This window comes from Delphinapterus leucas, chromosome 16 (assembly GCF_059928025.1).
Source record: "Delphinapterus leucas isolate spDelLeu-1000000601 "Yukka" chromosome 16, BTC_Dleu_Yukka2, whole genome shotgun sequence".
Lineage (NCBI taxonomy): Eukaryota > Metazoa > Chordata > Mammalia > Artiodactyla > Monodontidae > Delphinapterus > Delphinapterus leucas.
Genome location: NC_143144.1, coordinates 57,141,354 through 57,164,244, shown reverse-complemented (window position 1 = coordinate 57,164,244; position 22,891 = coordinate 57,141,354). Strand labels below are relative to the sequence as shown.

At 42.2% G+C, this 22,891-nt stretch overlaps 1 protein-coding gene across 1 annotated transcript in view; it reads right to left on the bottom strand.

The window, feature by feature from the left end:
- Nucleotides 1–22,891, bottom strand: part of PI4K2A (phosphatidylinositol 4-kinase type 2 alpha) — a 26,708-nt gene extending 3,817 nt beyond the window's left edge. The window contains exons 1-8 of the mRNA XM_022569131.3: nt 22,341–22,891; nt 15,285–15,485; nt 10,806–10,937; nt 10,286–10,439; nt 5,850–5,911; nt 4,059–4,158; nt 2,964–3,097; nt 2,403–2,462 (exon numbers count right to left, since the gene is read on the bottom strand). Coding sequence (XP_022424839.1) covers nt 2,403–2,462; nt 2,964–3,097; nt 4,059–4,158; nt 5,850–5,911; nt 10,286–10,439; nt 10,806–10,937; nt 15,285–15,485; nt 22,341–22,775 — 1,278 coding nt within the window. The 5' untranslated portion in view covers nt 22,776–22,891. The remainder of the gene's footprint in view (nt 1–2,402; nt 2,463–2,963; nt 3,098–4,058; nt 4,159–5,849; nt 5,912–10,285; nt 10,440–10,805; nt 10,938–15,284; nt 15,486–22,340) is intronic.

The window sequence follows — 22,891 nt, the reverse complement described above, 5'->3', positions numbered from 1 at the left end:
GAGGCAGAGATTCACCTGGAACAGAGGTCAGAAGTGAGAAGTTGATCCTACCAGTAATTAATTTCATTTTTACTTCATTGTTTAGGTATTGCCAGCACCCTACACTGCTTAGAAGAGCCTTGAGTACAAGATCAGGCCAGAGAACTAAAAGGAGCTTCAAATGGAATCAGAGTGAATTGTGCAGGACACCCGCCCAACTTAAGAGACAGGAGTTCACACCTGCCCTGGCTGGGTCTCCCTGTGCTTTCTTTGGTTCTTCGGGTTAGAAGCCACCTTTCCAGCATGTTTAAAATGGGGTAAAATGTCAAACTGTCTACAACTTACTTTCAAAAGATTTGGCCAAAAACAAACAAAAATCTATCTATCTAGGGAGAGAGACAAATTATATAGATACATTAAAGAGAGAAATTATATAGATATACAGAGATAGATACTATTCAGATAGATAATATTTAGAGAAATAAGATAAAGCAAACGTGGCTAACTAAATGTAACAATTGGTGAAGTCTAGAAGACCCCACTCATTCTTTCAATTTTACTGAGGTTTGAAGTGTTTCAAATTAAAAAGTTGAAGAAAAATTTATAGCAGGCACATAATGCCAAAAAAGAAATACTGTCTTTGAAAATGTTATCTAAAGAAGCTTTCCCTCAGACTCTGCATTCTTTATCTAACTCCTGGTTAGAAGCCTTTATGGTGAGGAACAACTTCTATCCCCCAACTCCATCTCTCTAGGGGTTCCTCATTCTTCACCTTTGACTCTGGGCCATTGTACAGCCCTCTCTGTGATTACAGCTCAGGTAGGTAGAAGGTGGTGCCTTCCTTTCACCTGCATGCTAGGAGGAGGAGCTGGACGCTCACAGAACCTCATGGTTTCAGAGGGAGGCACTCTAGGTTGTAAGATGCCACAGGCCCTCAAAGGACATTAAGAGCACAAGTTGGAAAGAAAGCTAAGATTGCACTCTCTCAATCCACGCCCCCACCCTGCCTTTTGCTACTCTAGATAATGGTCCTAACTAAATATCATGAGAGGAAGATTGCTATGATGTTGGCAGGAGACTGGAGTTGGGAAGGGAGTAGAGAAGAAACTACAATAGGGACAGAGGTACAGCCTACATAAACTTGAGAAGTTTGTTCCTTTATGCTGAGTTCCATAATACCAGACTACATCACGTGGCTTTTAAGGTTTCTACAAATTCTACCAGCCTAACTGGGCCCTTACATTATTTGGGAAATGTAGGAAGACCATGTTATGGTATTCAGGCAGCTATAATAACTGCAGCTCTTAAAACCTGTCTGTCCCGTATCTAGAGAAGATGGGCTTGGTAAGCTCAAGAGTTGCTCTCACCAGAAGCCTTTTGCTAAATGGAAGAAAGAGGTAAATGTATAATTATGACCGAGAACACCCTCTTGTCCTTCAAAGATGTGAGAAGCTGTATACAAAGTCATAATCAAAATAGCTAACCCATATTGAGTACTTCAGTACACCAGCACTACTCCAACTGTTTTCAATGATTTATCTCATAATAACCCAACGAGGTAGGTGCTGTTATTAATCCCATGTTACAGACGGAGAAACTAAAAGAAGGAGAGATTAAGTAACTCAACCAAGACCTCATAGCTAGTAAATGGCAGAGCCAGGATTCAAACCAGGCACTCTGACCAGTTTGTGCCCTAACCACTAAGCCATCCCAGCTATCTTTAAGACTTCAAAGTGATAAGCAGAATGTCAGTGTCCTACAGAGTTTTTAGACAATTTTCAAGCTATTCTTTACTATGCTTTGGAAGGTCAACAACACCCTGGGGGTTTCCTTGGTTCTCTTTGAAGGTGAAGTGGAGAAAAAAGAAATAATATGGCTTGTAACTAAAACAACAAAAATTATAACCATGACCAGCATCTGAGTGCTTACCATGTGCCAGGCATTGTTTTTACTAAACACTTGATACACATTATCTTATGTAATCCTCTGGCCAACTATGCAAAGTATGATTACTATCCCATTTTATAAACAAGAAAGCAGAGACTCCTGCCCAAGGCCATAATGCTGGGAATGGTGAAGCAGCAGTCTGACTCCGGAGCCTAGCTCTTAACCACCAAGGCACATGGCTGCCTTGCACAACTTGAGGACACAGACCACCAGGTAAATTTACCAATGAACTATCCAGCAAGGGGCACAGAGCTAAGCACATAGTAAGTGCTTCACCAAGCACCAGATACCACGGAAGAGGTGGGAGATTTGGGATGGCTACCTTTCCCCCTCAGGTGTTAACACAGAGTTACAAATATGTATGGCATAGACTAAAATGGGTTTAAAATACAGGCTTTACACATTTACTCAACATGAGCATAAAACCCTCTCAGAGAGATCCCAGGGATGACACCAGGAGGATGTCCCAGGCTTACCTGTCCCCGCATGACAGCAATCTGCTTATGGAACTGGCCCCTATCGAATCCAGGATCTTTCTGCAAAAGAAGGGCAGAAGGAGATGGAACCTGCATGAATCCCTCAGAACAACCCGTTTTCCTCCCCCAGTTAGAAACTTTCTAATAAAGAGAACCTACATGAAGCTTCAGAGACTTAGTGAAGTTAACCACCACCCCAAGAACTCCCTGTTTCACAGATGGGGAAATAGAGAACAAGTAACTATTTTGTCCTCAGTCTCATTATTAACGCTAGAGAACTCCAGGTGCTAGTGCTCCATTTGAAAATGAGAGCTCTGCAGATACACTGCAGCCACATAACACAAAGGACACAAACCAGTATGATTCATCACAGCTGCCAATTTTTTTCAAACCAACTCAAACCAGGTCTTGCTGTCCACAGAGGGGAATCTTGCTCTTCATTGGCTAACACAAGCCAGAAGGGTGTTTCCATTCTCTTTGGGCTTGTATCAGGACCAATTAGAAAAACCACTGGAATTCTTTCTTCTATATGGTTATAAGGCTGAGGTTCCCAGGGCTAACCTTGAAGAGTTCATATAGGTCCTCCTCCAAGTCCTTGACGAAGTTAGGGTCTGATATCTTTGGAAGAATCAGATCTTTGATCTCCTGAGAGAATGGGACTTTTGCCTGGGGCAACCAGGCCCAGTAAAAAGGATCTGAAAAGAGGAAAAGTCAAAAGCAAAGCTGGTGTTGAAAAAATCCCTGCCCATCTATGTCCTCCACCTATCAGAGCACTGGCAAAAGTAGGATACTGCTCTTATTTGAAACACAACAGAAAATAGAAGTTATAGGGGGGCTTCCCTGGTGGCGCAGTGGTTGAGAGCCCGCCTGCCGATGCAGGGGACACGAGTTCGTGCCCCAGTCCGGGAAGATCCCACATGCCACGGAGCGGCTAGGCCCGTGAGCCATGGCCACTGAGCCTGTGCGCCCGGAGCCTGTGCTCCTCAACGGGAGAGGCCACAACGGTGAGAGGCCCGCGTACCGCAAAAAAAAAAATTATAGGGGCTGTTAACCCTAAAGCTTACACAGTAAGTGGAGAAACTAGGCTTCAAACCCAGGTCTGCCTAATCCCTGAGCCTGTGCACTTTCCCAGACATTATATGACTTTCCAAGATGTCAGCCTATCTAGAAGCAATTACTTGCCACCGAAACATTGAGATGCTCCTTCTGAAAAGACAGACAAGTACTGCAAAGGGACTAGTGACCCTCTACTTGTATCTTTCACTTTCTAAAGGTTTCTCAGTTATAATGGGGCAGGGGCTGGCTTCTAGAATGTCAACATGGAAGACAGAACACTGACAGCAGCTTGTATTTAGAAACACAAATAGAATAAATTATGATAAGACAGTCCTCAGAAAGAATAAGAAAAATGCAAAGCAGAGATGCGAAAACTCAACTCTGTGTTTCAAACGGGAATAATGTAAGGTAAAAATTATAATAGCTTACATTATGGAGTAGTTGCCATGTGCCAGCCATTGTGCTCAAGTGCATGAGCTGCATTATTTCATTAATTCTTAGAACAATCCTGTGATAGAGGAATTATTATCTTCATTGCACACATAAGAAAACTGAGACTGAGCAAGAAAAGAGCCAGACCATAGTGGTCTTGAGACTTACACGCCCTCCAGGAGTCAGGATGTTTCAGGGGGAAAGCCAGCCCATTGTCTATGGCAGCCACCTTGATAACAGGCTCCTTCACCACCACCCAGTCTGTGTCCTGAAGAGCAAAGGAAGATTAAATATTTATTGAGTCCCACCTGCCCCAGGCCCTTTAAAGTAGTAGCAAAGCATCCCATCTCAACCTCCTCAGGCATCAGTCCTTACTCAACCTCTGAACTGGTTTCCATATTGTTACCTGACTTAATACATTCATGGCACTTTGATTTGGCTAATTCAAGCTTCCCGGAGTCCCTTTCTTATCTTAGAAAAGGTGCCCTTCCCCAAGAGTTGCCACAGTCCTTGGTAACATGGGAAATGACAATAACAAAAGATAACTATAAGCCATTCCTCCTAGGGAAAGGCAGTGAGAATCCTGCGAGTATAAAAAAAAAGAAAGAAAAGTCAATTATCAGTCAGCCAAGGTCCTTTGGTGTGGACCTTGACTCAGATGCCACTTCAGTGGTGGTGACCACATTTTCTAGTAAGATAACAGAACCATGGAAGATAACAGCTGGCTGCTCTTGCATAAGGGAGTCTGTTCCCCTGCTTCAGTGATACATTAAAAGGAAAAGGACGAGAGCTGAATGCAGAGAGAGCGGAGCAGACTGCCTGTGACAGCAGCCCATGTCAGACATTCCCATGACTGTCTACTTGGCTCCATGTTCAGGTTAACTAGTGCCACCACAGGAACAGGGCATGTGGGTCCAGGATACCTGCATCAGAATCCTCTGGGATACCTTATTTAAGGTGTGAAATCCTCAGTTTTACCCCAGACCTAATGGAGGAAAGGCTTGTACTTATCTTACGGAAAAACCCGAGTGAAGTTTTTGGCCAACCCAATAAAATCTGTACTTTTTTTTTTGGCCACTCTGCACAGTGTGTAGTATCTTAGTTGCCCAACCAGGGAGTGAACCCGCACCACTTGTACTGGAAGCACAGAGTCCTAACCACTGGACCGCCAGGGAAGTCCCCCGAATCTGTACTATTTTTAGTAAGCTCTTCAGGTGATTCTGATGTACAGAATTTGAGAACCACTATTACAAAAGGAAGTAAAAACACTATGAGGATGTGTTAACTAATCTTATTGTGGTAAACATTTTGCAACATATACATCAATCATCACATTGTACATCTTAAACTTGCACAATATTATATGTCAATCATACCTCAGTAAAGCTGGAAGAAAAAAAACACTATAAAGAATAAAAGCCAACCTCACTCTCCTTCTCCAGGTAGCCTTCCTGCTAATTTTTTTAAATGTGCAGATTGAACAGGGATGGGGAAGTGTGGTGGAGTATAAAAGCAATGAGAGGGTAAAGAAAGTTGCAGGAAGCAGCTTTTTCTAAACTGATGTTCTGTGGTATTGTATTCTTGTAAGAAAAGTATTCCATGGTTAAAAGGTTTAGAAATCACTGAGCCAAACAAAATCACACAGAGGCGCTAACGCACTATTCCTCAGACCTGTGCTGTGCTGCTATGCAATGTGAATCTCCGAAAAAGGCACAAAGTATGTGACATGTTCCAAACTTATTTGTACTTTTCTTCATTCTATCCCTATCATTAGCAGGATATTCCTTAAAAAACAAATTGAGAAAAGCTCTTCCAAATATTAACCTATCAATTTTAAAGACATGTGCTATCCTGATTCCTCTGAACTTATGTGACCTAAATATCACCCCACTACATGCTTTCATATTATGCATATACTACACCTCATCCTCTCCTTCAAGATATAGATCAACCACTTACCCGAGAGCTAGCACTATCCATTGGACAGTCATATTTAATCAGCCAGTTGTCATTGCCTCGATCTGTGAACAGAAATATGAAGTTAGTAGAAAAAACTGGGGTGATTTTCACTTTCAGCAATGATGAACTAGATACTCTGGACACTTGGGGACCAATCATCCTACTAAGAACAACTACAAAAAACAGATAAAATATTTTTATTCTTATTTATTTATTGGCCAAGCCACATGGGATCTTAGTTCCCTGAACAGGGATTGAACCCACTACCCCTGCAGTGGAAGCGTGGAGTCTTAACCACTGGACCGCCAGGTAAGTTCCTGGATAAAATATTTTTAAATCTCTTGAAGGCACTGGAGATTTTATAAGACCCTTAAGAGTTAAAGTGTCATGATCTGGGAGAAAAAGGTAATCCAGAGAGGGGAGTCCAGCATTCGTGACTTCTTTTCTCTTACAGCACCTGCTGATTTGGGAAGAGGTGGCTGTGAGGTAGAACAGTGTTCTAATAGCGCTGGGGACCTAGGAAGACAAAGTTGTAGCCTGATGATGGATAAGGTGGGGGAACCCTGATAAATCATCCATGCTTTTGGTTGAAACCTCAAAGGCTACAACCCTGGAAGTAAGCAGAATTTCCCAGCAATACCTGAAGTTAAAGTGATCCTGGGTTGCTGATGACCCTAGCTGCTTGCCAAAAGCAAACATCTCCTTCCAGACAGGATTTATACCAACATCTTAGGCCTCCAAATGTTTCTATAATTTCTGATATACGATATCTGACAATTAAAAATAATGAGGTATACAAAGAGACAACATGACACAAATAAAAACAAGAAAAACAAAAGAAAATTAAAACCAAATCTACAGGGGCCCCAAATAATGAACACAGAGACTCTGAAATGTTCAAGGTAAAATCCTTAATATGTTTAAGAAGATAAAAGGTAAGATTAAGAACATCAGCAGAAAACAGGAATCTATAAAAAGAATCAAATAAAAATTCAAAAAATGAAAAATACAGTTAACAAAATTAAGAACTCAGTAGATAAGTTTAATAGCAGATTGTGCAAAAGAAAGTAGTGATTTGAAAGACAGACCACAAGAAATAAATCAGAATAAAGCACCCAGGAAAAAAAGATATATACATGAATGTATACCTAACAACATATAATTTGGAGTCCCAGAAGGAATAGAGAGAAAAATGGGCAGAAGTAATATTTAAAGAGACAATAGCTGAGAATTTTCCAAAAGTGACAAAACATATCAAACTATAGATTCAAGGAAGCCTGTATATACAAAGGAAAATATACCTAGGTATATCACAGTAAAAATGTTGAAAACCAAACACAGAGTAAATCTCAAAAAGATCTAGAGAAAAAGACAGATTACATTCGAAAAGGCAACAGTAATATGGACAACTTACTTCTCCACAGAAACCATGGGAGCAAGAAGATAACGGAATTTTTTTTAAATACTGCTAAAAGAAAATAATTGCCAATCCCAAATTCTATACCCAGCAAAAATATTCCTCAAAAATGAAGCTGAAATAAAGATATTTTCAGACATCAAAAAATAGGAAATTATTCACCAGCAGACTAATAAATAATAAAAGTCATACATGAAAAACCCACAGCAAACATCATACTCAGTGGTGAAAAGACCAAAAGCTCTTCTTCTAAGATCCTGAACAAAGCAAAAATGCCCACTTTTACCATTTCTATTCAACATAGTACTGACAGACCAGAGCATTATGCAAGAAAAAGAAATAAAAGGCATCCAAACTGGAAATAAAAAGGTAAAATTATCTCTGTTTGTAGATGATATGATCTTATACGTAGAAAACCCTAAAGATTCCACAAAAAACTGTTAGAACCAATAAATAAACTCAGCAAAAGTATCAGGATACCAAGTCGACCGCAAAAATCAGTTGCATTTCTATTCAATAACAATGAACAATCCAAAAAAGGAAATTAAGAAACAAATCCAGGGACTTCCCTGGTAGCGCAGTGGTTAAGAATCTGCCTGCCAATGCAGGGGACACAGGTTCAAGCCCTGGTCCAGGAAGATCCCACATGCTGCAGAGCAACTAAGCCTGTGCACCACAACTACTGAGCCTGTGCTCTAGAGCCTGCGAGCCACAACTACCAAGCCCACGCACCGCAACTACTGAAGCCTGCACGCCTAGAGCCTGTGCTCTGCAACTAGAGGAGCCGCTGCAATGAAAAGGCCACATACCGCAATGAAGAATAGCCCCCACTCGCCACAACTAGAGAAAGCCTGTGTGCAGCAATGAAGACCCAATGCAGCCAAAAACAAAAACAGAGAAAAAAGACTCTGTGCTCCCAATGCAGGGGGCCCAGGTTCGATCTCTGGTCAGGGAACTAGATCCCGCACGCTGCAGCTAAAAGATCCCGCATGCCGCAACAAAGATCCCATGTGCCACAACTAAGAGCAACAAAGATCCCATGTGCCACAACTAAGACCCAGAGCAGCCAAATAAATAAATAATTATTTTTAAAAAGAAAGAAAGGAAGAAATCCATTTACAATAGCATCAGAAAGAATAAAATACTTAGAAATTAGTTTACCAAGGAGGTGAAAGACTTGCATAATGAACACTACAAAACATTGCTGAAAGAAATTAAAGACATAAATAAATGGAAAGACACCCCATGTTCATAGAATGGAAGACTTAATATTGTTAAGACATCAATACTACTTGAAGTGAAGCAACCTAGAAATTTAATGCAATTCTATAAAAATCCCAATGATCTTTTTTGCAGAAATAGAAAAGCTCACCCTAAAATTCATATTGAATCTCAAGGGACCCCAAATAGCCAAAACAATCCAGAAAAGGATCAAAGTTGGAGGACTCACATTTCCTCCAAAACTTTCAAACTTACTACAAAATTTACTACAAAGCTATAGTAATCAAAACAGTGTGGTACTGGCATAAAGACAGACCAATGGACTAGAACAGAGACTCTAGAAATAAACCTTTGCATTTATGATCAAACAATTTTTGACAAGGATAGGAAGACCATTCAATAGGGAAAAGACCGTATTTTCAACAAATGGTGCTGGGAAAACTGGATATCTATATACACAAGAACGAAGTTGGATCCTTACCTAACACCATATACAAAAATTAACTCGAAATGGATCCATGACCTAAATTTAAGACCTAAAACTATAAAATTCATAGAAGAAAACATAGGGCAAAGCTTCATGACCTTCGATTTGGCAGTGATTTCTTAGATATGACACGAAAGGCATAGATTAAAAAAAGGAAAAAAAATACTTCATGAAAAATTTTCAATTAATTGCATCAAAAGACACTATCAACAGAATAAAAAGGCAACCCACAGAATGGGAAGAAATAGTTGCAAGTCATGTATCTGATAAGGGATTAATATCCAGAATATATAAAGAACTCCTACAACTCAACGAAAATAAAACAACCCGATTCAAAGATGTGCAAAGGACTTGAACAGACATTTCTCCAAAGAAGAAATGCAAATGGCCAAAAAGCACATGAAAAGATGTTCAAGATCACTAATCATTAGGGAAATGCAAATCAAAACTACAATGAGATACCACCACATACCTATTAGGATGGCTACTATCAAAAAAACAGAAAATAACAAGTGATGGTGAAGATGTGGACAAATTGGAACTCTTGTGCACTGCTGATGGGAATGTAAAATGGTGCACCTGCTATGGAAAACAGTACGGCAGTTCCTAAAAAAATTCTCAACATAGAATTACCATATGATACAGCAATTCGACTTCTGGGTATACACCCAAAAGAACAGAAAGCAGGGTTTCAAAGATATTTGTACACCCACGTTCATAGCAGAATTATTCACAATAGCTAAAACGTGGAAGCAACCACGAAGCAAGTTTCTGTAGACAGATTAATGGATGAGTGAAATGTGGTATATACACACAATGGACTAGTATTCAGCCTTAAAAAGGAAAGAAATTCTGACATAGCCTACAATATGAATGAACTTTGAGGACATTATGCTAAGTGAATAAGCCAGCCAGAGAATGAAAATGCTGTATAAGTCCACTTAGATGAGGTATTTAAAGACAAAACTGTCCTGTGATAGGCCAGGCTACCATGAATGACTAGAGATCAAGGATAAGAGGACTCTTCGCGTTGCTTTGGAAGAGCCAAAGTGTCTTCTGTCTGGGACCGGGAAAGAGGCAAGGATAAAACATAAATACTCACCACTCCTGATAACTACGCATGATGTGCCTGAACAAGGCTTGTCTAGGAAAAGTATTTTCAAGACCCTCTCCAAATGTGCATAACCCTTATGTCTTAGACTAAACTCATCCTGATAGGGTACTCTGATACTAAGCTCTGCAAGCCTCCAGGCCTCCCCAGTGCCTCATCACAGTCTGGCACAGGGCACAGGACCACCCACAGCTGCTCACCAGTGTTGCGGATGATGTAATCCAGCACCACCAACCGCTCAAACTGTAGCAGTAGTTGCCGGTTAGTGTTCTCAGGGAGAGGTTCTGCTTCAAAACGACGTAGCCAGTAGTCTGCATCTTTATACCCTTCAACAAAGAGCTGGAATGAACCCACCTGCAACCAAAAAGGAAGAATAAAGGTATTTCCCTACAGCCCAAGTGCAAAGATCCCAGGAGTAAGCCAGGTACCCACTAAGGCCCTGTGGAGTTTATATCAGGAAAGGGTTGTGACAGTAATTGCTCATCCAAATTCAAGAAGCCCAGCTAAATGGTCCAGAGGAGTAAAGTGACAAAGTTAGGGTCTCTTTGGAGAATTATTACTCAAACCTTAGGCCCTTAACAGAAATGAGCAAGATAGAAGCCTCCCGGCAGACTATTCAAGAGTCCATAGGTAAGTCTGTTGACACCTTGCTTCATCACTTGGATGATTATGCCACTATAAATCATCACCTTTGGTAAGCCACCTAGGCGCAGTCTATACCTTTGGCGGTAGCCCGATGCGGTTAAACCGCTGCCCAACTTTTGGCACTTTTTCCAGCGCAAGCCGCTTGCCCCTGGACTTCACTCGGTCAATGGCACTGTAGTTGAAGGTCTCACTGGCCAGGTATACTACCTACAGTGGAAATAGAAGAGACACCTAGGTTAGAGTCAAATTTAAGGAACTATACCACTATGGCAGAGAATAGCTAGATGTTCACCAATACTGTTCCTCTTCCGCACATAGAAGGAATGCATTTCTCAGCCTTTCTAGCTGCTGAGTATATGACTAGTTCAGGCCAAGAGAATGTTGACAAAGTGATGTATGCCCACTACTTCCAGGCCTGGCCCCCAAAATCTCCCATGATCTTTAGTTCACATTCCCCAATCTGTGCCGTTGGAAATGAAGGGCTCTGAGATGGCAAAACCACATCATGGAAAGATCCCAGATCTCTTGCCGCTACCTGGAGTGACATGGGATCTAGGAGAGCTGCCTAACTGGCATGGGTCTTGATGTGAGCAAGAAATAAACTCCTACTGTGTTAAACCACTGCAATTCAGGGGTTGTTACAGCAGCTAGCATGAATTACCCTGACCACTACAACTACCTCCTGGGTTAGGAGAAGATGGCCCAGTGCCTATATTCTCTCCAAATAAAAACAAATTGCAATTTACTCTATACCCTTTTATTTCCTGTTGAATTCTGTACTATGTACAATTATTTACATTCAAAAATTAAACAAATATTAAAATTGGTTTTAATTTTTAGTGAGTTGCTATATATTTACATAGACTGTATCTAGAATATTACACAAGAAACTAGTAATAACAGCTGCCTCTGAGGAAGGAAACCAAGTGGCTGGAAGACAGGGGTGGGAGAGAGGCTGAATTACTCTTCTTTGTTTACTCTACTGTAATTTTTTTTTTTTTTCTACTGTAATTTTTGCACTAGATGCATGCATTACCTATTCAAAAAAAAATTTTAGGACACCAATATTACACTTGATTGTCAAACTGCAGTGATATCACTGTAATCCATAATCCATATGTGTGTCCATTATCACACTTATCACACTGTCTCGTGATTATCCATTTGTATATCTAACTTGTTTCTTAAGACTAAAGAAATGTGGGGTGGATGAGAACATCTTATTTACATTAGCATCCCTAGTACCTAACACAGTGCCTGGCACATGCTCATTTATTAAGTGAATGAATGAATGAGTTACGAGCTTCTTTCAGAGATAGCTATAAGTGAGTTTTACCATATAAATACCTAAAATCAAATTTATAAGAATATTCTTTCTTTTCCTAAGCCTTGCAAAATTCATTACAAATAACTAATTATTTTGCCCCCGAAATCTCAGAGACAGCATAAAATAATTCCCTTCCTCCCATCCATCCATCCATCCATCCAGTTTTAACAGAGTACCTAAAACGGATGTGCAAAGTACTGTAGGTTAGCACTCTCTGCCTTACAAATCTGGAAACACAGGCACAGGAATAAAGGGGAAAAAAGGCTTTCCTAAGACTACCTTGCCAGTTTCCATGGTGAAAACACTGGCTCTCAAGCCATAAACCACCCTTTCCCCCCATGAGATTTATTTTCGATCAATTTTTGTAACAAACCACTCTTTCCCTATGACTAATGAAACTATCACAACCTGAAACCTTGCAGGAACAGAGAGCAGAGATAGCGATCGAGTGAGAATTACAGCCTTACTGTTTGAAGCTCCATCTCAACATGAGCCCCGTTTCCATAGTGACAGATGCTCTGATCAACTGGATAGAATCCTGTCACAAGGGTGGGGACGGAGGGAGGGGAGAGATTTCCTCTTACTATTGTTCAACAGCTGTAATGTAAAGCTTGCAAATATATGTGGGTATTTTTGGCTTGTTTGTTTTGTTTTAGCATTATTTACTTATTTATTTATTTATTTATTTTTGGCTGCGTTGGGTCTTCCTTGCTGTGCATGGAATTTCTCTAGTTGCGTTGAGCGTGGGTTACTCTTCATTGTGGTGCATGGGATTCTCAGTGCAGTGGCTTCTCTTGTTGCGGCTTCTCTTGCTGCGGAGCACGGGCTCTAGGAAAGCAGGCTTCAGTAGTTGTGGTGCACATGCTCAACAGTTGTAGCTTGCAGGCTCTAGAGCGCAGGCTCAGTAGTTGTGGCGCACGGGCTTAGCTGCTCCGCGGCATGTAGGATCTTCCCGAACCAGGGCTCGAACCTGTGTCCCCTGCATTGGCAGGCAGATTCTTAACCACTGTGCCACCAGGGGAGCCTCACAAATGTATGTTAAGCTTGCAAAGTTCTGTCTCATCTCAGTCTCATGGAAGACAAGTGTTTTTGTTGTTGATTTTTTGATGTAAAGGATCCTCAGGCCTCATTAAGGTTCTCTAACAGGGAAAGAGGAAGCCCAGAGATAAGGAAGAAAGGGATTGTGTGACATTAATGATTAGAATAGTCATAAAAATACCACAGGCGAAGATGTACGGAGTGTTTACACTGTGCCAGCTGCTGGGCTACATGTTCAACATGGATTAACTTGTGCAATCTTCATAGCCACTCTCTAAAGTAGGACCTCTTTATGTCCCTATTTTTATAGTGAGGAGACTAAATGGGCAGGGGATGTGGGGGTGACTTGCCCAAGGGTCACCCAGTAAAGTGCTGCAGCACCAGAATTTGGACTCAAGCCCTCTGATTCTTAGGCACTGCACTCGAGGAGCACAGGCAAAGCAGACAGGCACAGGGCATGGGTAGTCTGCTATTTACCTAGCAAAGAAAGGAAATTACAGTGATAAGATAGAAGCATTTCTAGAGTCTAAGAGGGGCCTAGTAGGAGGATTTCAGGTTAGGCAGGAGATCTTAGGAGCTTTAATTATCATACAAGATGTTCAATGTGCCGTTTAACTATACGCACACAGAGACAACTAAGTATAAAGGGAGGGAATGAGCTGCACAAGGCCAGGCAGTGACTTAGGTGTCAGATGGGAGCTACAAGCCCGGAACTACAATCAAACATTCTCTCCATTGGCCTGAGGTTGGGGGATCTCTGTTACTGTTTTTTCATGGTTTGGTATCTATCCACTGATTCCGCTGGTACTTAAGGAATGCTTACTATAAGTATAGTACTTTGCTAGGTGCTGAGAATGAGAAGGAAACTTCAAGAAGTGGTCCCTGATTTCTACAACCTTAACAAATTAGTTGGCTTATTTGAAGTTTGGTGGCAAAGGAGCAGACACAGTTAAACATCCACAACAATCACATTTTCTTCTAACATACCCTGGGAAAACAGAAAAAACAGATTTGAAGGGACGCTCCTGTCTGCTGATCAGGCTCTTTGCCCACAGCCTGCTATCTAAACCAGCAAAGAAAACCTTAAGCAGGGGTTTTTAATCTAGATCCTATGGGTCAAAGGGTGGACTTCAACTTGTCTATGAACCATCCTCCTGAAATTATATGCAATAATTGCAAATATATGTATTTTTTGTGGAAACAAGATTTATAGCTTTTATCAGATTTTCAAAGAGGATTAAGACCCAGAGATACAAAGATGTCCCTGCAGCCTTAAAGCATCAGATCAGAGTTCCACCTTAAATTGTTACTAAATCTCAGGGAGCCACATACTAAATGAGTGACGACGTGTCCTTAGATGTTCATATGCTGACCAGCAGATTTCTTCCCCTCAGAACCCTTGGAAGGTTTCATGAGACACCCTGTAGTACAGAGGTTCTTAACCTAGTGTCAGTAAACCTCCTGAAATTGTATGCAATAAATTCTATATTAAAGCATGTTTTTGAAAGGGGCGAGGGGGCGAGGGGGTGGGGGGCGGGTATGGTCCAGACCCTTCAATAGAACCTCAGCTAAGTCTATAACACATACAAGGTATGTACAAATCCATTCTAAGTGTGGAATGTGGAATTGCCTGGATCTGGGAACCCGATTTTGTTACGTTCAGACAAGTACCAGAATTCCATAGCATAAAGATGGGTGAGGAGAATTCCATGTCAGTTCCCTGTAGGTGTTCAGGCCAGACCTTTACTCTAACCCTCAGCCAATCCTAGAGTCCTCCTTGGCATACCTTGCATTAGTGCTTAGCTGACATCAGCTAGTCCATTCTAGACTGTATCTAAATCCTGGAATAGCTCAGAAATCTAACAGAGTAAGCTACAAAAGTAGCTAGGTTTCTAACCAGCTTGGGGTTACCTGGGATCCAAAGACCCAGGGAGCCCATACATGGGCATCAGGTCAGTGAACTTCCTGAAACTGTGTGCAGAAAATTTATGTGTATCCTTCTCAGGATAGCTTTCATCACATGATCAAACCATGAGCTGAAACCTACCACCCTCACCAAAAAAAATGGCTGAGAACCCTAGACTCAGGGCACAAATAGCCGTCACTGGATCTAGCAGTCCCACTAACACATAGCAGGGCTTAGGTCCAGGAAAACTCTGGCCAGGCAGTAAGGCTTCCTGGAGACTAACCTTTGTACGGGGTACAATGTTGAGTTCCAGTTTTTGGTCCACCAGGCTGGCCCCTGCCTCTGAGAGATAGCCCTGGTTGAGGACAAGGCAGTCACGGCCAAAGCAGCAGGGACAGCACAGCTTTTGTAGCCACTTGGTCCACTTAGGATTAAGATGCCCATATGGCTCTTCATTCTTGGGTTTGAAAACAGCAATGATTTTCTACAGAGACAAAAGAAAAAGAGGATGTTAGAGGCAAGTTGATTAAAGTAGCTCACAGACCAGGTCAGCAGGAATCTAGAAAGAAATGAGAGGGCATAGGCAGACAATCCCTACGTACAGTTAGACACTGGCTTCTCCCCCAGCTTGTAAGGGGAAGACACCAGCTCACATGAGCAGCTGAGAGACCCTCTGCCAGAAAGGGCTGTGGCCAGAGAAGATGCCAAGTCTGGTATATACAGTACAACAGATTTTAACACCATCAAACCCCAACTTCTAAGGTACACTCATACATGCTGTTGTTCTGCATCAATTATGGAAAGACTCAAAAAAGTATCAGCTGAAAGAAAATTAGTAAGGTCTTATAGAATGAGGTTAAGAAAGTTCTTTCATCAATGGTAGTTTCCTCCATCGGCCTTACTATTCCACACCCACCCCCTCCGCGTGTTAACAAACCTTAAAAAAGTTTAGGAATGACAAACTAAGAAAGCAATGGAAGAGAAAAATCACAGCAGGAAAAAGGATCTGCTACCTGGTTAGAATGGGGTTCTTTTAAGTAATTCTGATAGGCAAGAGATCAGGATATGAGAGGCCACAAAGATTAAGATCCATCTTCTCTAGCAGACAGTAACTTAATCCTCAAAGATCCTTGGACCTATGGGATGCTGCTGCAATCTAGAAACTAAGGCCTTCCCTCCTGAAGGTTTCTTCCCCAAGCCAGTCAGCCCTCTGAGGTTGTTTTATATTTATGTCATTCCTTCCAGTCCCCAAGCTGGTACTTTCAAAGGAAGAAAAGTAAAGTAAATATGCTATTCAAGTGATTCATCTTTATATCATATGACTCTCCCTCTCCCCTCACCCCACAGCCAACTCAAGCTAGTCTAGGTCATAAGTCATTTTCCTGTGGGTGTCACTTCCTGAATCGCTGGTCACAGCAAAAAACATAAATCCACCTGCCTGCATTAAGTACTCATATTAGGAATTGGCTAGGCACATGTCTAAAACAATAACTGGTCAATCTTGAGGACAGTCCCTTCAAGAAGCCTTGCAAGGATTTGAGAGGGCAAGAGAAATACAGAACTTTCCTCCTCCAAAAGAATCAATTTATTCTTAACGATAAACAAACTTACTTATTCACCAGAAAAAGTCAAATGCATATATTCATATTATTAGTCTTCAGAATTACATTCTTATCTAAAGTGGCTAGGAAGAGGCCTATTTTAGCAATCTTCCTCTCTGTCTCTGTACCCCTGGAACCCTGGGCTCTGAATCACACAGCAGCAGTAGTAAGTGGCTTACCATACAGAGAATGACTGATGACTCCAATGTAACTCTCTGGAACCTGGGCAGTGAAACCACAGTACAACTTGAGGCCCACCCCAGAACCCACCAGTCAGTTCAACTGAGGCACAATGTGGAGTTCTGCAAGCTGGTCCCCAATGAGAGGGAAACCAAGACATTCCTACTATTAGTGAGGCTGAAAAATAACAGGGCTGAGGCTTAAATACTTCCACTTAAAGAAAGCAGAACTTGGGAATTCCCTGGCAATCCAGGGGTTAGGACTCTGCACTTCCACTGCAGGGGGCACAGGTCTGATCCCTGGTCGGGAAACTAAGGTCCCGAAAGCCACATGGTGCAGCCGGGGAAAAAAAAAAAAAAAAAGAAAGAAAAGAAAAGAAAGCAGAACTTGAAGGCCAACATTGCAGCCAAGCATCTTTTATAGACTGACCTCTCAAACTTCTCAATTTCCTTCCACCATAAGGAGAATCAGAAAGCATTTTGTTGACTCTAAAAGCATTAGTAATCGTGGTTCTCTCAGTATTACAAGGGTTTCATTAAATAATAATGCCTGGAATGGACAAATAGGGGAATGGCAGGGTGGGAAGGATGGAGGAACAGAAGGACATTCAGACAGAAGGGGAGACAAGTGCCTTTCAGGGCTAAGCATTGCCTCAGTTCAATTCAATTCTGCCAACATTTGCTCAGTACCTAGTTCTTATAAGACAGTGCATCAGCACTCTGTGGGTTTCCTAGATAGACACATAAAGCAGCCCCTGGCCTAATTTCCAAAGCTAATGTTAACGTCAAATAATCAACTGTGTTACAGAATACTCAAGAATATTCTCCTAATTCATAGAAAACAAACTCTAAAGCCACCCACCAATATTTGGTTGAGAAAGAAAATAACTACTGCCTAACTTGTTTCACCAACCTTTCTCTTCTTTAATATACTTTCAATTCCTTTATTACATTTAGGAGAAAGCTTCAGTTTGATGTCAATATTTTAACACCCACTTACTAAAACCCCTTTTAATAAAGGGGTTAAGGTGCAGGTAGCTCAAGTCGCAGCAATCCATGAACTTGGGGATAAAAACAGCACTGCACAAGGAAGCAAGGGGCCACTCACTGGCTGGTGCCAGACCCACAACCAGTTACTGAAACCTGGAACCCAAAAGGGTTTCCTATATCTATGCAGCAGCCCCACGGAGGAGGGTACTATGCTGTGCTAAAATCTAACACAGTTCAAGCACATCACTCATACTATGCAGTGAAATATGCAAACATAACGCATAATAAACAGGGGTTTTTTTAAGTTTGGTAAACACAAAGCGGACGGTTCTCAAACTTTTTGGTTTCAAGGTCCCTTCAAACTCTTAAAAACTATTAAAGACCCCAGAAGCTTTTATATACATGGGTAAAATATATATTTGCTGTACTAGAAATTAAAACTAAAATGTTAAAACTATTTATTAATTTACCTAATCATAAAAATAAGCCTATTACATGTTAACATAAGTGACATGTTTTTATGAAAAATAACTATATTTTAAAAAACATTTAGTGAGAAGACTGGCATTGTTTTACATTTTGCAAATCTCTAATGTTTGGCTCAATAAAAGACAACTGTATTCTCACATCTTCTTTAAAATTCAATCTGTTTCAATATCATACATCATGCAACCTCTGGAAATCTCTGCTGTACACTCATAAGGAAATGAGAGTGAAAAAGGCAAGTCTGTATTCTGTAGAGGTTGGATGCAAACAGCATTCTTTGACTTAGCTATTTAGGTAGAGAAGCCTTATTTACATGTTAACTTTTACAAAAGAGAGGGATGGACTACTCCAAATATATGAGACCCTGAAAGAAGATGGGATCTAAGTAGAATGTAATAAAAGAGATTCAGCCTGTATTTATTTTCCTATCCACTGCCATCGACCCAACCTGCCTCATCCATTACAACTTGCAGCCTGGGACAGCTCCCTATAACAGATGGTAGTTGATGCTTAAAAATCTCCAGAACTACACCTATATATGGTATACAAACATGACTGTGTCTTAACATTTTAGTAATAAATAAGTTACTCTGTTTGAGATCTTTATTCTTTATTTGGCTATTAGTGTCATTCTCAACTAAATGTTAGGACATCAAAATTTCCTGGAGGGCACAGGTGGTTAGAAGAAACACATTCAATATCACAACATAATTTTATATTTGAAAAATGGAAAATAATACTGTACTGTTTTCATGACAAACTCTTGGTGAATAAAGTATTTTTAAAAGGTTGAAAATTACTGATACAAGGCCAAGCTCCTAGAACATGTGAGCAGTACCTGTAGAATTGTGTCGCAAACACCAATGAGCATTATCTAATGAATTACTATTCTCAATGTGAAAGGATCATCTCAGAATTATACTGCTTTTGCTTTATTCAGTGCCACGTATCCAAGAAAGCCTAATCCAGAGGTCAGTGGGCATGTAACTTAAAAACGAAACAAAACACTCTGAACTCCTGCTAAGCACCAGGAATTAGGCCAGGGGCTTTCATGTGTGGTATCTCATTTACTCCTCCCAATGAACTAGTCAATCACATGCTGTTCTATGTTTTAGCAACATGAACACCTAGAATTACTAGCCTCTCAAAACAGAAAATTCTCAAAAAATACTTTCGTAGATGATTGAGCATGAGACCTGAAGCACAAGGATGTATGTAGATGAGGAGGGTAATATGAGCACTCTACCATGACTCCTGATCCAGCATTTTCCATCTTACTGTTCCAGGTCCCTTACTTGCTCATCCTGAGGAAGGAACCACCCTACAATGGGAAATGGAATCAGGGCTGTTATCTTTAAGAACCTTTCAGACTGTCCAGCTCCAAAGTACCTGTGGCAGAAACTGCTGGTTCCCCCAATCTCTGTTCCCTCTTCTTCCTTGGACACAGGTCCCTGATTTTTAGCTGGGCAAAATAAAGACTACAGTTCCCAGCCACTACTGCAGCTAAGTTCTGGACAATGGGATGTAAGAAGAGTCTGGTGCAACTTCTAGGAAACGTCCTACAGGGAAAGGGCATCCTCTCCCTCTTCCTCTCCCTCTCCTTCTTCCAACTGGCTGAAAAGCAGGCAAGATGTCTGCAGTTTGAGCAGCCATCTTGGATCACGAAGTGGAAGCCACATGCTAGGGATGCCTGACCAGCCGGATGGTCGGATGCATATTGTTCATACTGCGTCCATGATAAAGGAAAATGCCATCCCAGCTCTGAGCAGTCTGTAGACTTCTTTTAGGAGAGTCAAATGTACTTTTATTCAAGTTATTATTATTTTAAATTTTCTGTCACACACAGCCAAATTTAGTCTTAACCAATATGGTAGCTGAAAAGAGAAACCAGAGATTCAGATGACTAGCTCTGAGGCAGCAGGACATAGTAGTTAGGAGCATGAACGCTGGAGCCAGTCTGCCTGGGTCTGAATTCTGCCTCCTACTTAAGAGCTGCGACACCCTGGGCAAATTAGGTACACTGTGTGCCTCAGTGTCATCATCTCTGGGGGCAATAATAGTACCTACCTCCGAAGGTGTTATGAGTATTAAGTGAATTATTATTTGTAAAGCATTTTAAATAGTACCTGGCATACAGTAAATGCTATCTACGTATTTTTAAATAAAATAGTTAAACACATTTGCAGCAGGGCCAAAGATGACAAAACTAACTACAGTGAGTCTGTGGTCCAGTATAACCCACCATAGCAGTTAGGAAGTGATCCTCTGCTCTGAACCACATTTTCCTCACTGTGAACAGGATGGTTACACTAATAAGTTTTATTCAGTCATATGTGTCTTGACTTCCCCTCTAAGAAAGGACAGTGGCCAGGAAATTTGAGAGACTAAGATCCTGCAAATCACCAAGAAGCGTACCCATAGTGTGTCATTCTCTGTGGCCTATGTACTGAGGTGGTAGTACTTTACCTGCCAGGTAGAATTGAGAGATCATATTACTCCCACCTGTCAGAGCACCAGAACACTTCTCTGCTGACCTGACACACTTCCAGTGTTACAGTGGAGCTGTAACAGTGTCATGAAAGAAAAACAAAAACCTTCCTCCTGCTTCTATACCTAACAAAGATAATCTTAGCCCATTCTTACATCAGCCAACAAGCAAACAACTACAAAATAAAATAAAATCCATTCATATCTTAGATCTCACTCTGGTTCCTAAATAAAAAAGATGAAAACATCTTGCTAACATTTAAACCTCAGGACACCCACCTTTCTTTTCTTCTACAAGTGATGGTTCCTGTTTGAGCTTTCGATTTAACTCACTGCTCCCTTATTTGAAAGACTTACTACTCTCAAAGCTTTCCCCCGTCTCAGTTATGTTAACTGATTTGATGGCAGAATTGCTCTCTGGTTCTTGGTGATAATTCAGGGACAACAACATCTGGGAGAATTAACTGAATCCTTCAATGAACCTAACCAAGAGCTACAAGTCACAGTCCATCCTGGCCACTCAGCACTCCTGCCAAAAGAACACACCACCCATCTCAAGAGTTCACACAAGAGAGATGCAGAGAAAATGTGAGGGAGCTCTGATACCCATCATTTTAATAAGCATAACAATAATACATTTTCCCAATAAACCATTCTGGTCCATCTGAGAACTTTAACAGAGAAGATTTGATTTTTTTTTTGACTCATTGATATTCCAAAGATACCTCTAGTTTGATCTAAATGCCTTAAATTCTCCTATGGTTATCAAAAGAATAAAGGTCACTTTTCAGCCGCCCTGGTCACTCCATGCCCCATCCCATCCCCCTTTAAACACATACAAGGGGCAAAATAAAGGTCAAACAAACATTCCGCCTTTGTTAAAAAAGCAAACTGCTGACAGTCCTGGGTGAGAAATGAAAGTAAAAAGTAGCTGACAGTCCCATGTTTCTCAAACTTCACATTCTGAACTGAGGAGCCACAAGGAGGATTGGAACAATTGCGCAGAAGTGAGCAATAACCAGGACAAGTGAAACTTATGAGTCCACCCGCTCTTACAACAAACGTCTGCCAATAAGGGGCCTGGGATGGTGGCAGGAGACGTCCCCACAACAGAGAAGGCTGGGAATGAACCCCCAGAGCCCCTGATGGGCCACCCGTCCTCCTCAATGAACAGCGACGACACTGGTTCAGTCCAAAAAGAGAGGACGGGCTCAAAGCTCAAAACAGTACGTCAGTGGCCGAATAAGGAACCTACTAGAAAGCAGCATCTCCCCGCGCGTCTCTGTCCAGAGGCCGACTGCCCCATCACACCGCTGGGCCCCTCGCCTGTATCTGGTCAATTTCCTCTTTTCATTCTCCGCTCACTCTTCCCCTACCAAATAAGTTCTGATTTATTTCTTCATTCCGGACAGCTTATCCGTCTCCAGTCCTCAGTAGAATTCCAAAATCCTGCCAAGGGGCTCTGCACTGTGAAGTTTCTCTATTTCTTAGCCTTTCAAACCCCCGTTCTCCCTCTGGCTGTGCGAACCCTCAAACTTCCCCGGACAGGCCCACCCTCCCCGATGCCGGCGGTCGCGGTCCCCAGCCCGCTCTCACCCCCTGAGGGTCCTTGACGAAGTAGCTTCCGCTGGAGCCCTGGTAGATGCGCTCGGGGAAGATGCAACGCTCGATGGCCACCTCGGCCTGCCGCACCACCGCCTCGAACTCGGGGTCCTCCGGGAACTCGTTCCGCTCGCGGTGGGCCTGCGCGGCGTGCGCGGCCGCCGCGGCCTGGGCGGCCAGGGCTTGGGCCTGCGCCGCCACGGTTTGGGTTTGACACTGGGCCGCCGCGCCCCGGGCCCGATCCAGCAGTGGCTGCCGCTCCCGGTCGTGGCCTGGCGAGCCCTGCGGAGAGGGGGCCGGGCCGGCCACCGCCGCCACGCGGACCGCGCCCCCCGGCACCTGCGGAAAGTGAGCGGCCGAGGCGGACGGAAAGGTGTAGTCCGGAGGTTGGGCCCGCTCAGGGGACACGAGTGGACTAGTCTCGTCCATCCCTCAGGCCGCGGGCTCCAGGACCCGGTGCACTTCACACAGCTGAGATCCCGGCTGGGACCAATCCGCGAAACCCCCAACCCTCCCCGGGCCAACCAGGTCCCGACGCCTCTTTG